The sequence below is a fragment of the Triplophysa dalaica genome, chromosome 6 (genome assembly GCF_015846415.1).
Source record: "Triplophysa dalaica isolate WHDGS20190420 chromosome 6, ASM1584641v1, whole genome shotgun sequence".
Lineage (NCBI taxonomy): Eukaryota > Metazoa > Chordata > Actinopteri > Cypriniformes > Nemacheilidae > Triplophysa > Triplophysa dalaica.
Window position 1 is genome coordinate 19651481 of NC_079547.1, and position 12893 is coordinate 19664373.

Below are 12893 nucleotides of genomic sequence, written 5' to 3' on the forward strand. Positions count from 1 at the left end.
AATGCCCTCATTTTGCAATGTGTTGCTTTACAATACCGGTCATCATTTTATGCAAATACCTGTTAGTCCTTAACATTACCGGTATGGATTACATCCATAACATGGGACGGTTCACGATGACAACACAGTTTCAGATTCTATGTCCTCCGAGTAAAATTATTTTTATTTGGCCAGGGGCTGATACTCAAGGGATAAGCACATGATGTGGGGCTATTTTTAGACCCCGCGTTCCATCATTGGATCAGATGCCAATTTACAATGAACTAAAGAGAGAGGAGGGCCAATGTTGTAGGCAGAGAGAGAGAGAACGGAATCACAGAATAAGAGACAGCCTCCATGTACTCTCGGAAAAGTAATCAGCTATGAAGAAACTTATTAGGAGTGCGTATCCCTGTGGAGGTTCGAGAGAGAGAAGAAAAGAGAGAGAAAAATAATGACGTCACGTGAGAATTAGCATTTCTGTGCAAAGTCACACACATACACACATTATGTCATTGGATGGGGATACATTTTTTATAAACAAGGTCACCTTCATGGCCCACAAAGGAAGACTTAGAATGAGGCATTGTTGTAAAAGGACATTGTTTCTTTTCTATACTCTTTCCTGCTGTTTTCCCTTCTTTGCCGAAGGAGATAACATTTTCACGAAACGCGCTCTGTAGAGCAGTTTGTCCCTTTAGGGCTTCTGTAAAAACAACATGGCGAATTCCATGCAAGGGGACCCGCTGTGTATGTAGATAGAAATATCTCATTCTAAGGTAATAAAAACACAACATTTCATTATATAAGGTCTTTATACACTTCTGAAGACACGTTTTTGTGTATTATAATGACTTTCTGTCAATAGATTCTCCCAAAAAATACAAATGGGACCTTTCCTAATACAGTACAGTGCATAGCCTAGTAGTTTACCTACATTTACCATGGGTTTAACTTTTACTAAAACATTTTAATATATGACAAATTGCTTACAGTATTTTAGATTGATGATGCAAATTAATTATAGTTTTGAATTGATTCCTCAATTCGTTGACCATACAAGCTTGTTTGCGATGTTGAAGTTAAAATTTAAAGATGCTTAAAATCATAATTGAATATGCTAGTGTCGTAAAATAAGAAACTGCTCAATTGATACACATATTAATATTGATATTCACACATTCACACAGTATTGTGAATATTCTGTGTAATGCCCGGCCTGAATTTCTTTCCGAATCAGTTTCCATGCCTTTCTATTCTTCTGTATCCATGATTCTGATTCAGCACTCCATTGGTTTCTCAAATTTCACTTTTCACTTCTTTTTCAAGAATAAATCACTTAGCTCTTATAAAAGCCTCATGAGTGTGAGTCATGGAACTTGGTCTGTATTCATGTATTCATGCTGCCATCGCCGGCTGGAAACAGGGAGAATTGGCTCATTTTGGCAAAGCATAACAGCGCTAATGGACACACAAGAATGTGTCACATCAAACAGACATAGTGATGGAAAGAGATTAAAAGCACTGTGGATGGCAGAAGATGCTGAACGGGAACATCAAATCGGACATTCTGACGATTCTTTTTTAGTTTAACAATCAGAAGTTTAAGAAACATTTGAAATGAGATCTCTTTAATATCTCTGTTGTTTCTCTTACACAGCTATAAGACATATGAGAGCTGAATTATTTATACTTCTTTACGGTCTGTTTTTAACTCAAAACATTAGAGGAAAATATCTATACAATCTCAAGAATTTGTTAACATACCTGCAAATTGTGTAAAAATTAAGATTTTTATATGAAGTTAAAAATTATATTTCTTACTAAATTCATTTTATAGGTATCCACACTTATATTTCACACACTGTATGTCTGTTTCTGTGTTTGTTTCTACTTCTTTAGGAGATAAATCCAGAACAAAATCGTTACTTAAAAGAATCATGAATCTCCATAAAAGTCTTCATGAAATCCTTCACGCTTTGAAAGAACAACGTTTGAGTAATAAAAATGTTCCCCCGGGCCTTAGAAATACTGTACACACAGTTCAGCAAAGCCAGGCCATGTGCAACATCAGCAACCTTCTGACACTTGCCGTTAGCGATGTTAGAATGCTAACTACTTTGTCTCCATGGAGACCATATATACAGTACATTCGACCAGAAAACGAAAATTTTACCAGTTTATAAACGTAATCTGTCCTGATGGCTGACTCAGCTACATAAAATATTCAGAAAGCCTTACAATAATATAGTGGCGAACCTCTGGCAGACATTTGGCGAGCAATGTTCCGTACAAGCTCATATCTTCGCATGCAAATGACACATATAACTCAGAAGTTTGACACGGATAAACAGTTTTGCAAGGGTGGTTGCTAATGGTCTCAATCCATTCTCCACAGCCCAGGCATTTTTTTTATTGCCCCCTGGTGGTTCTCAAGCAGATTGACGATTGTGCTCACCCATCATTTGAATCTGAATTTGTCACTTGTCTCTGTGATATATCACACTTCCCACCACACATAGCAGATTTCCCTCTAACACCAGCTCCATCTCTTCCTTCCCCCCTCTCTTTCCCTCCCCACTTTCTGATCTGTCGCATTTGACTGCTCCTTCTGAAATGTGCAGCCTGTTTCCACGGTAGCGGATCGAGTCACGTGTTCCAGCTTTAGTAGGCCAACTCTGTACCCCTCACTCTGCGTGTGTGAAGGGGAGAGAGTGTATCGATGTTTTGTTAGGTGAATGTAAATGCATGATTCAATTTTTCTTACGTATACATAATTTACACAGTCAATACGATCATGTAAAGCACATTTGAGTTCTTTTAAATTGGATTCATCCGCTGCGGTCAATATATGCTGTATTGAAGCCAGAAGCTTGAAGCAAAGCAGAACAACACTTTAAGTTATTATATTTCATCTTTAAAATGGCTTTATCATACATATACAGTATTATTAAGTAATGCAGTGAAGACAGAAATTATTAATGGTTACAGAGACAGCAAAAAGTGGCGTATAGATGAATAAATTAGGGGTGTAAAAAATGAGGGATAATGTACAAAATAAGATTTTATTGCAGAATAAACCTTAAAAGGTTGATAGGGACATGACGTAAACTAGACAATTAGAATCAAGAATCAATATTGTAAATACCCAGTCAGAATCAAGTATTCCAAACGGTGTGTAATAATAAGTCATGTAACTCTCCAAAATTTGACAATAACCGTGATATATTAAAACTGATATATTTAATGAATAAAATAACTATTGAACTTGTGTTAATACTCTATATATGATCATACTGTATTATAAATTATCCAGCACCCATTTAAAATTTGAAGAGACCAACCGTTTTTGGTTACCAGCATTCTACAAAATTTCTTCTTTTGTGTTTTACAGAAGAAAGAAAGTCAGACAGGTTTAAAATGTCAGGAGGGTGAGCAACTATAAACAGAATTTGTGTTTTGGGTGAACTATCCCTTTAAAAGTCACAAAAGTTACAAACTTTCTCTTTCTCCACCTTCCTCTACTCATGTTTTATTTAATTGACAAAAAAATAAACAAGCTTACAGATGAATTTAACTGAGCAATATTTCATTGTTTAAATCCAGTAGATATCATTATAACAATAATGTTGTTATAGTGAATACTTTTGACCACAAAAAAACGTGTTGTTCAAATCTGATATCGTGACAGCTCTAGCATAAATGTTAGTGTAGCTGTGAACTCTAGTAATCTTCTCTTGGTTATTTGTCTATTTTTCAAATGTCAGCCTTGTCCGCTGTGTGGGCGAATCTCGTACCTGTAATCACCAAAGCCTATCCATCTGCTGAACGTATTTTGTATAAAACTTCAAATGATACACTTTACTTGTCCGTCTGTCTCGCATGCACTTGACATTCAGTGCTGGAGTTTTCTGACCTTATCAAATGATTTGTTAGCGAAAGATTTCATCAGCACCGTCGTGTGGGTGTGCAGGAATTCGGAGAGTGTTTGTTTCACCGCCAAACGCAACAGAATGAAAACAAGGGGCAGCGAGATATCCACATAGCATCAAAAAAAGAGTATGATGTGTGTGAGATAGAAGAAATGTGTGTAACAGTGGCCAGAAGATGGCAAGTGCAAAAGGCCATGAATCAAAGATGTGAAAAGTGTTCGTGTATGTGTGTTCACAGCTGGGGAACTCAAGGAGACTTCACCTCCACACACCCTCTGCCAGCAGTCAAAGTGAAACTTTTCACAGAGAGCACTGGAGTTCTGGCCCTGGAGGACAAGGAGCTCGGCAGGGTAACACTTATTCAACACTTCTTACTTGACTTGACTTAGGGATGGGCATTTTTTATCATATTTCATTTCGAGTACAGGACAGGTTTGAAAAACGAGTACTCGATTAATTAATCGATTAATCGATTAATCGTCAGGTTTATCAAAGTGAAACGATCATCGTTTTCATCATCGATGGTCGCTGTCGTGTCCGTGTACCCATGCACCTCCCTAACTTGACTTTTCTGATAGATAGATAGATAGATAGATAGATAGATAGATAGATAGATAGATAGATAGATAGATAGATAGATAGATAGATAGATAGATAGATAGATAGATAGATAGATGATAGATAGATAGATAGATAGATAGATAGATAGATAGATAGATAGATAGATAGATAGATAGATAGATAGATAGATAGATAGATAGATAGATAGATAGATAGATCCCGGATGTCCTTTAATTGCGATCCGCTAACGTGTTTTTGGACTGTGACTAATGCCGGATGCTTGGTTCAGATTTCATAAATGTGTCTCTGTGAAGGCTGAGGTAGGCAGGCATCTCTAAGCCTTTAGCTCTGCTGAGAAAAAGATTACGCCAACTCATCAGAGAGAGAGAACCAGAATGAAAAACACACAGTGGAGACTAAGAGAGAAACTCTCTGATAAGGTGCCAAAAGAAGAACAGCAGCTTCTAAGTCTCGGTACATAGACACATGAGCCAAAATTAATTGAGTGTTGAGAAATTTCGCGCAAAACGCTGACTGGTGAAGTAATTTGGCATTATCAGCTCACACACAGACTGGGGATATTTTCCCACACCCACTCTTTATCCGGTTACTGAGTGTGTGAAAATGAAAAAGTTTCCGGGGCAAGCGCTCGCTATACGATTACATGTTAAATATATGCATTTGGACCTTTATACAAAGGTTAAGATTCAAGCAGGGACATAACTCATTTCATAAATTAAATATCATTTCATAAATTCAAATGTAAGATTTTTTTTAGGTGGCTGTGATACAGATTTAGGGCCGTGCACTCTGCCTTGTCTACAAAATGTCCAGTAAGCGAGCATTACATCACCTTATTAACAGTCATGAGCCAAGCTGATAAGGCCCATAAAGTGTTCCTTAAATTACAAAAAACAATCATATGAATGGGTAGGTAAACACCTTTTACACTGGTCTGGTCTGATGTTGGTCATTTGATGGTCTTATGTTTTTTTTTCATGTTGAATGATTAGGTTGTCCTTCACCCGACTCCAAACAGCCCAAAGCAGGCAGAGCTGCATAAGATGACGGTGACCAAGGCCTGCCCTGATCAAGATCTGAAGATCAAACTCGCTGTCCGCATGGATAAGCCTCAGAACATGAAGGCTTGTGGGTAAGAGATTCCAACTTCATTGAGTATTTGCTGGAGGTAAAGCAGACATTGTGTGCTGCTTTTAGACCACTTTCCTTCCTCCAGTGTCATTAGAAGGTCAGGAAATGTATTATCTGTCATGTTTCTTCAACTTTTCTTCCATCATCTCAGCGAAGCGTTTATAATGAGTTTAATAAGCCCCTTTATTATATTATATTCATGACATCAAATTTTCTTCACGCCATTTTACCTTTGGATTTCGTGATTGTTTTTGTTTCATGGTTTGGGTTTTTAATGAATAAAATGCAGTGTTGATGAAACCTGTGATTGTTCTTTTAGGTATTTATGGGCTGTTGGCAAAAATGTTTGGAAACGCTGGAAGAAACGCTTCTTCGTTCTGGTCCAGGTATGTTCGGATGGATTAGTATGTTTTGTGATAAATGATTAGTTTGTATGAGAACACTTCTGTTATATCCTGAAATTTCTTTATGCGGATACATGGTTACTTTTCAGTGGCTGTCAATGGTGAAACATGTTTTTGTCTGCGTAATCGATTCAAGCATATAAATGTTTTTTTCGCTGTGCATCTCTTTTGCTATAGGTAAGTCAGTACACCTTTGCCATGTGCAGCTATCGGGAGAAGAAGTCAGAACCCCAGGAGCTGCTTCAGTTGGATGGCTATACCGTGGACTACACTGACCCACAGCCAGGTAAAACTCACACATTCGTACCTTTACACAGCATGACTAAGATTTGTTTTATAATAGCTATTGGTATTGTGATGGCAAGTGGATATCATTTGCTATTATTACCAACCTCCTCTGATGAGCCCAAGCTGAAGTTTTTCGAAGTCGATCTCGTTATTTTTCGAATGTTCGCAGGTCTAGACGGAGGCCGGACATTCTTCAACGCAGTGAAAGAGGGCGACACTGTGATCTTTGCCAGCGATGATGAGCAGGACCGCATCCTATGGGTGCAGGCCATGTATCGGGCAACTGGACAATCACACAAACCCGTCCCGCCCACCCAGGTCCAGAAACTGAATTCTAAGGGCGGAGCTTCAGCACAGATGGATGCCCCCATTTCTCAGTTCTGTAAGTAAACGAATAAATAAAGCATTTCGTTACAGTCAAAAACTGATAAAGCTGCCCTTATGTTTTTTTCTTATTTTTACATAATAATTCAATGAAGCTGACATGGCGAATAAATTATTAGCGAGCAAGGCAAACCTTTTGTAAACTGGTGACTATTTATGTTTTAGCCCTCAACCTTAACTACTCACGCGCAGTGACATTGTATAATTGACAGCATAATTTCAGTCACATAGTAGATCCACAAAATAATTACTGAGGACCGTCTATTAGTGACACCACGTCATAAATTAAGTACAAAGTATTATTGCTTATTAACTCATGATGTCCTAGTGATGTCACCTTGAACTCAGCGTACTAAAAGGTAAGAGTGAATGTGTAGTGTAAAGCAGTTTGGTAGATTCGATGTTGTCTTTGTTTCTTCCAGGGTTTGAAAGTGTCTTGGGGGGTGTTGGGGCCCAATTTGTAAGAAAGGAATTTATAGAAAATGGCGCAGCTACTAGTTCTTAGAAACTATGTAGAAGCTTCACACACACACACACACACATAAATAAATAAATAAATATATATATATATGTTCTGCTCTTAGGGAAATAATTCTTAGCATGTGTTTGTGAATGCAAATAAATATGTCAATATGTACACAATAATTCTAGTTGTTGTGTATTATTATGTAGTGTTGTATTGTCAATATAACTCACAATCCTTTAGTTTTGGGAACAGCTCAGTGATAATGATTGAGAGATATAAATATAATTTTGTTTCATATCTGTGACCGTGGACGACAAAACCAGTCTTAAGAGTAATTTTTTCAAAATAGAGATTTTTGCGTCATCGGAAAGCTGAAGAAATAAACTTTCTATTGATAAATGGTTTGTTAGGATAGGACACTATCGGGCGGAACAACAACTGTTAACAAAGCTGGAATCTGAGGGTGCAAAATAGCAAAATATTGAGAAAATCGCCTTTGAAGTTGTTAATCTGAGGCACTGTAGCAGGCCATCCACTCACAAAAAGAAAGGATTTTAATCGATTTAAGGTAGGAAATTTATAAAATATCTTCATGGAACATGATCTTTACTTAATATCCTAAGGATTTTTGGCAAAAAGGAAAATCTATCATTTTTACCCCTGCAATGTATTTTTTCTAAAAACGTTCCCGTGCTACTTAAGACTGGTATTGTTGTCCAGGGTCATATTTACAGTTAATAGAATGTTGGTATATTTCCCATTAGAAATTCTACTAACAAATTCTGTAGTAAATGTGAATGATGCTTCACAGTGCAGTTGGGTATCTAAACTTCTTTTTAAGGTCAGACAAAGGATATCTAGGGGGTCTATGACTGCCAGTTGAGGGTCTCACATCCCCCAACCCAATAATTCAAACACTGGTTTCTCCCTTTACGCATTTAATCGAAGTTAAAATAACAAATGTCTGTGTAAATCGTTCATAAATATATTTTCAGGTAGAGCTGCATTCAAATCAATGTGACAAAAAATGGTGTATGAATGATTTATACAGAAATTGTTTTTCTGCTACATGAATTATACCCCACATTCTAAAAATAATATAATGGTGTCATTATTTTTAAATAATCGCAGAATTGCGTTGAAATACAATTCAGCCAGTATTGTGCCACAGTTCTCACGAACAACTGAACCATCTGTTGCTAAAGTAAACATTATTTCCACAAAATAAAACATTATTTTACATTATTGTGTAAATAATAATAGATCCTGCTATTCAGAATCTTGTCTTTCGGTGTGCATCTAATTCCGCATCTGTCCATAGCAATGTAACCGATCCACCTCAAAATACATTCAACCAGTGGTAACATACGTTTTAAATGCATAAACAAAATCTAAAGCTAGAGGTTCTGTGTTGTGTTTCCATTGATTTTGTCCTGTTTGTGAATGTTTCTTGTGGTCAGATGATTCCCTCACAAGTTCAGATGCCATTCAATTTGTTTTCACTGTAACACAGACCCTCTTCAGTCTGAAACATTATTACGTTGTGTAAATGTTTCACCCTCCACCTTAACACACCCTTAGGTGGTCTTGAATGGCACAGACTAGTGGAAAATACAACAAACTACATACACACATGCAGACTTCACAGCACTTTGCTGCAGAAGGTTTTTGCAGATTCTAGAATACTATGAAGGTTTTATGAAAATGTTTTAATTGTAAAATAAAATAATCAAAGTACAATACGAATGTATTAAGAAATCTTTTTCCAAATGAGTACAAAGTGCATAATATCTTAAAAAAATATATATAATACCCGAACACTTTGTTTTTTTCTTTGTACTTTTGCAGACAGTGAATGTTGTTTGCTGGCAGCCTGAATTGTTTTATAACAATTACTTTATCATTTTGATTTGTTTGACTACATTTTTGTACCGAATGCAGCACCTTCATAGAATCAGTTTAGAAGCTGTTACTGGCATCAAATACACATTTAACCAGCATTGAAATCTTAATGTCAGAAGGTAAGTGTATTTGCCAGTACAGTGTTAGTAAATGTATTAGTGATGGAGTGTAGTCTGATGTTCATCATATTAGTGTTCCAGTGCACCTGCACAAAGCTCAGAATCCTGTCAAAATCATCTGCAGCAGATCAGAAAATAGTTTCTTTCTTTCTTTTTTTTCTCTCTCTCTCTTTCTCTCTCTCTCTTTCTGTCTCTCTTACCCACCAGTTCAGGCTGCACTAAATGTCAGTGCAGGTGGTTGTATTTTACGTTTTTCTACGTTCATGCTTTGCTTGTACCCTTCTTTAGTCCTGCAGTTGTAGTGGAGTCAGGGTTTTCGTGTCTGCTTTTTCTTCAGCCTTGTTGCTAGTCTTTATGTTATTCTGGTTTGTCCCTTCTTACCCTGCTGTCTTCTAGCTGGACTCAAGGGTAAGTGCTAACCTGTTAGCTAGCACCAGTCAGATAATCCTAAAACCATTATCTGACCAATTGAATGTGCTCTCTTTATCCTTTTTTGGAGTTCTTTTCCTTTCAAATCTCACTTTTCATGCCTTAGACCTACAAGTAGATTTCTTTACTTTTCCGTTGAACTTTTTGGAGGATAAAACTACAAAATTTCATTATTCTTGCCAGTTTAGGCTGCATGTAAATTAGTGCGTTTGTATTTATCATTTAGCTACGTTAATATGGTTTATGATTTATTTGCATAATTGCCTTCTCTATATAAAGACCTTTTTAAGACCCCTCAGAGTAAAGGACGGGGTTTAGGTTGTCGTATTGTTTACAATTGAAATGGATGATTGATTTGTTCAATAAATCAAATAAGAAGATAAATGTATTTGAGAAAACTATGCCAAACTTTATTTGAATTAGAAAAGCTTGAGCCAGTCTTACAGACCCTATGAAATAAAAAGAAGTGTTGACAAAAAATGTAAACATTGAGAAATATGACGCTTAGCATATTTTCAGATATGCATTTCAAATGTATAGTCTTTCTCTTTTGGGATAATAGACAAAATATATTTTGGGCTCATTTTGCAAGACCTCTTGCAAAAAGGTTCAAACATTTCAACACGTTACTGTACCTAAACGCATCAATAAAAACACAATCAATTTACATTGAAAGTATTTTCATGGGGTCTTTCATTGGAACGCGTAGGCGTCTGTTAAAGCATTTTACATTTTTGACTGTATGAACTTTACTCTTGAGGGTTCATTTGCCTTGAAACTTATTTCTTTATTTTTGAACTTGGTTTAAAAGAGTTGGCAAATATGTAAGCGGAGTATTCTGAATGCTAATGTGAAGGGGCATATACTGCCGTCCCTCCTCACCAAGAAATACTCCTGAATATGTTTAGTATAGAATATGGGCCTCTGTGAAGTAGACCCTAAACCCAATGTAGAACTTAGCAAAAGATCTAGTCCATTTGCACCTGTGTGTTTCGCCCTTACTGCTTGAGTAGGTGAGCATTTTGATGTCATGTTATCCATTCAGATGCTGATGGAAAGACAAGTCAATTTCCTTACATTTTACTTACTCTCCATTTTTCCAGAGAATGAATGAATTACTTTTTAGCCTATGTTAGCTTAATGCTAAAGTCGCAGCAGAACTGTACTGCTAGCCTGTTAGCATGCCACCGAGGTGGCTTGCTTGTCAGTGTGCTCGGCAGCCTTAATATCACGCTGAACTATTTCTCAAGTATTGTCAACTTGCAAATGCTAAGAGAAAATACGGAATGCTAATGGATATACACATTTTCTTGTTCCTTTTACTTGCATGTTATTGCAAAGCACAGTGGTAATGTCTCACTGTTGCCCTGCATGTTACAGACATTCATTTTTAATGAAATATCACAAACATTACAAAAACAACAAGTAGATAATGAGTTAGACTAGCAAATTCGTAAAATATTTTCATCTCTGTTGGCCACATTCCTATGTGAATCGTTTGCACGTAGTCCAGTTTAAAACTGTATGGTGCTTCACTTTGGAATTAGTATTTCAATAAATGTAATTATGAAATAAATCCAAAAGACGTATGTACACTTTAAGTAGGATACCTTTTTAAGCCACCAGTATAATTTTCTTATTTCCTTTCGATTCCATAGTTCCCAAAGCTCATATTCTGTTATCTATTAAACATACTTTTTCTTAATTATTTTCCATCATAACAGATGGCTTTTTATACCTGATGTTTATCTTTTCTCTACTCATTAAGTTCGTCCTTTGTCTATCCTCTCTCTTCCTCATTTCCTCACCGTTCTTCTTATTTTTACATGTCCTTTTTGTGCCTCTTACTTTTTGTCCAAACTTTTAGAGTCTGTAATTCTAGCGAAGCTTTATACAACCTGATCCGGCTCCAAACGACATGTGTTTGTATTAGATCAAGCACTTAATTTAGCCCTTTGCATTCACAGAAATGGTGAGAGATCATTATGTCACTATCTCGACACATGCCCCGATCATGCTGTTACACGATGAATATATTTCTCCACGTTCTTCCCTCATTAAAACACATCATCACTGCACAGACTTCGATTCTATCATTGCTTCACTAATGAAGTCATTCATCTGGGGGAAGTTTTTAGGAATAAGTTTTAATTTTTCCCACACCATTACTCCACAGCTAACACAGTGGGGTGGAAGAGTCTGAGAACACGTAAAAAAGATAATTATGTTTTTGTTTTTTAAACCTTCACTCAAATTGCTACATGTGAATTGTTATTGCAGATAATATAATTTGTATTTTGAAAAATCCAAAGCACAAGCTTTTTTCTCTAGTGATCTCAGATCCCACCACATTGCATAAGTTGTAGACAAATTGCACAAACTTAATTTATTATCATGACTATGACATGAACCCCATCGATGGCCCATAGAAAACGTATTGCTTTACTAGTATTAGATCACTTGAGAGTAAATAAATTTGGTTTATTACAATACTATAATGATTAGCTAACCCTTCGCCCTTAAAATTTTGGCTTTTTTATTTTCACGAGCACACAATCCATCTTCTCTCTTCCTCATGAATCAATTGCGAATGGCAGAATCTATTGTGTTCATGTAAAAGACCAATTCAAATTCATCATTTGGAATTCCGCCACCTCCTGCCGTACGTTCAAGCGCTTTGATTGCGAGAACAGGAAGTGATCACGCACAGTCCAGCTCGTGCATGCACATCCAGACTGAATGTGAGCTGAGGGTTACCGCTCAGTACCACATCGCTAAGTCCGATTGAACTCTGCTTGACTTCTGCTGCAAGTTGACAATGTGAAAGCTCAATGTTCTTGATTTGCCATTAGACAACTTTCCTTAGGCACTTAGCTTTGTGGTGAAAGGAGAATAATTCATTTCCCTTACTGTATGCTAACTTCCTTCTCCTTGATCCTTCTCCCGTGATTGGCTGGATAGACGCTGACAGAGCACAGAAGCATGGCATGGATGAGTTTATCTCAGCTAACCCATGTAGCTTTGATCATGCCTCCTTGTTTGAGATGGTGCAAAGGCTCACGCTGGACCACAGGCTAAATGACAACTTTGCATGCTTGGTAAGTATTCAAATAAAATACATTTCAAAGTAAATTGAAACTCGTGTCATAATTTACTTTTTATGTCATTCTAAACCCATACTGTAGGTTCTTATTAGTTCCATTCAAAACGCTTTATTTAGTTGGATTTGGATATTCTATTATTAAAATAAGAAATAAGATATATTTTTGAGGGTTAA

At 36.7% G+C, this 12893-nt stretch overlaps 1 protein-coding gene across 15 annotated transcripts in view; it reads left to right on the forward strand.

Moving 5' to 3' along the window:
- The window catches only part of cadpsb (Ca2+-dependent activator protein for secretion b), a 72552-nt gene that overhangs the window by 35253 nt on the left and 24406 nt on the right, over window positions 1-12893 (forward strand). For 10 of the 15 annotated variants that reach the window (XM_056750849.1, XM_056750850.1, XM_056750852.1 and 7 more), the window contains exons 7-13: window positions 4150-4261; window positions 5486-5625; window positions 5944-6010; window positions 6206-6314; window positions 6486-6698; window positions 9584-9595; window positions 12578-12714. In XM_056750849.1, coding sequence (XP_056606827.1) covers window positions 4150-4261; window positions 5486-5625; window positions 5944-6010; window positions 6206-6314; window positions 6486-6698; window positions 9584-9595; window positions 12578-12714 — 790 coding nt within the window. The remainder of the gene's footprint in view (window positions 1-4149; window positions 4262-5485; window positions 5626-5943; window positions 6011-6205; window positions 6315-6485; window positions 6699-9583; window positions 9596-12577; window positions 12715-12893) is intronic. The other 5 variants (XM_056750851.1, XM_056750853.1, XM_056750839.1 and 2 more) reach the window with 1 other exon arrangement.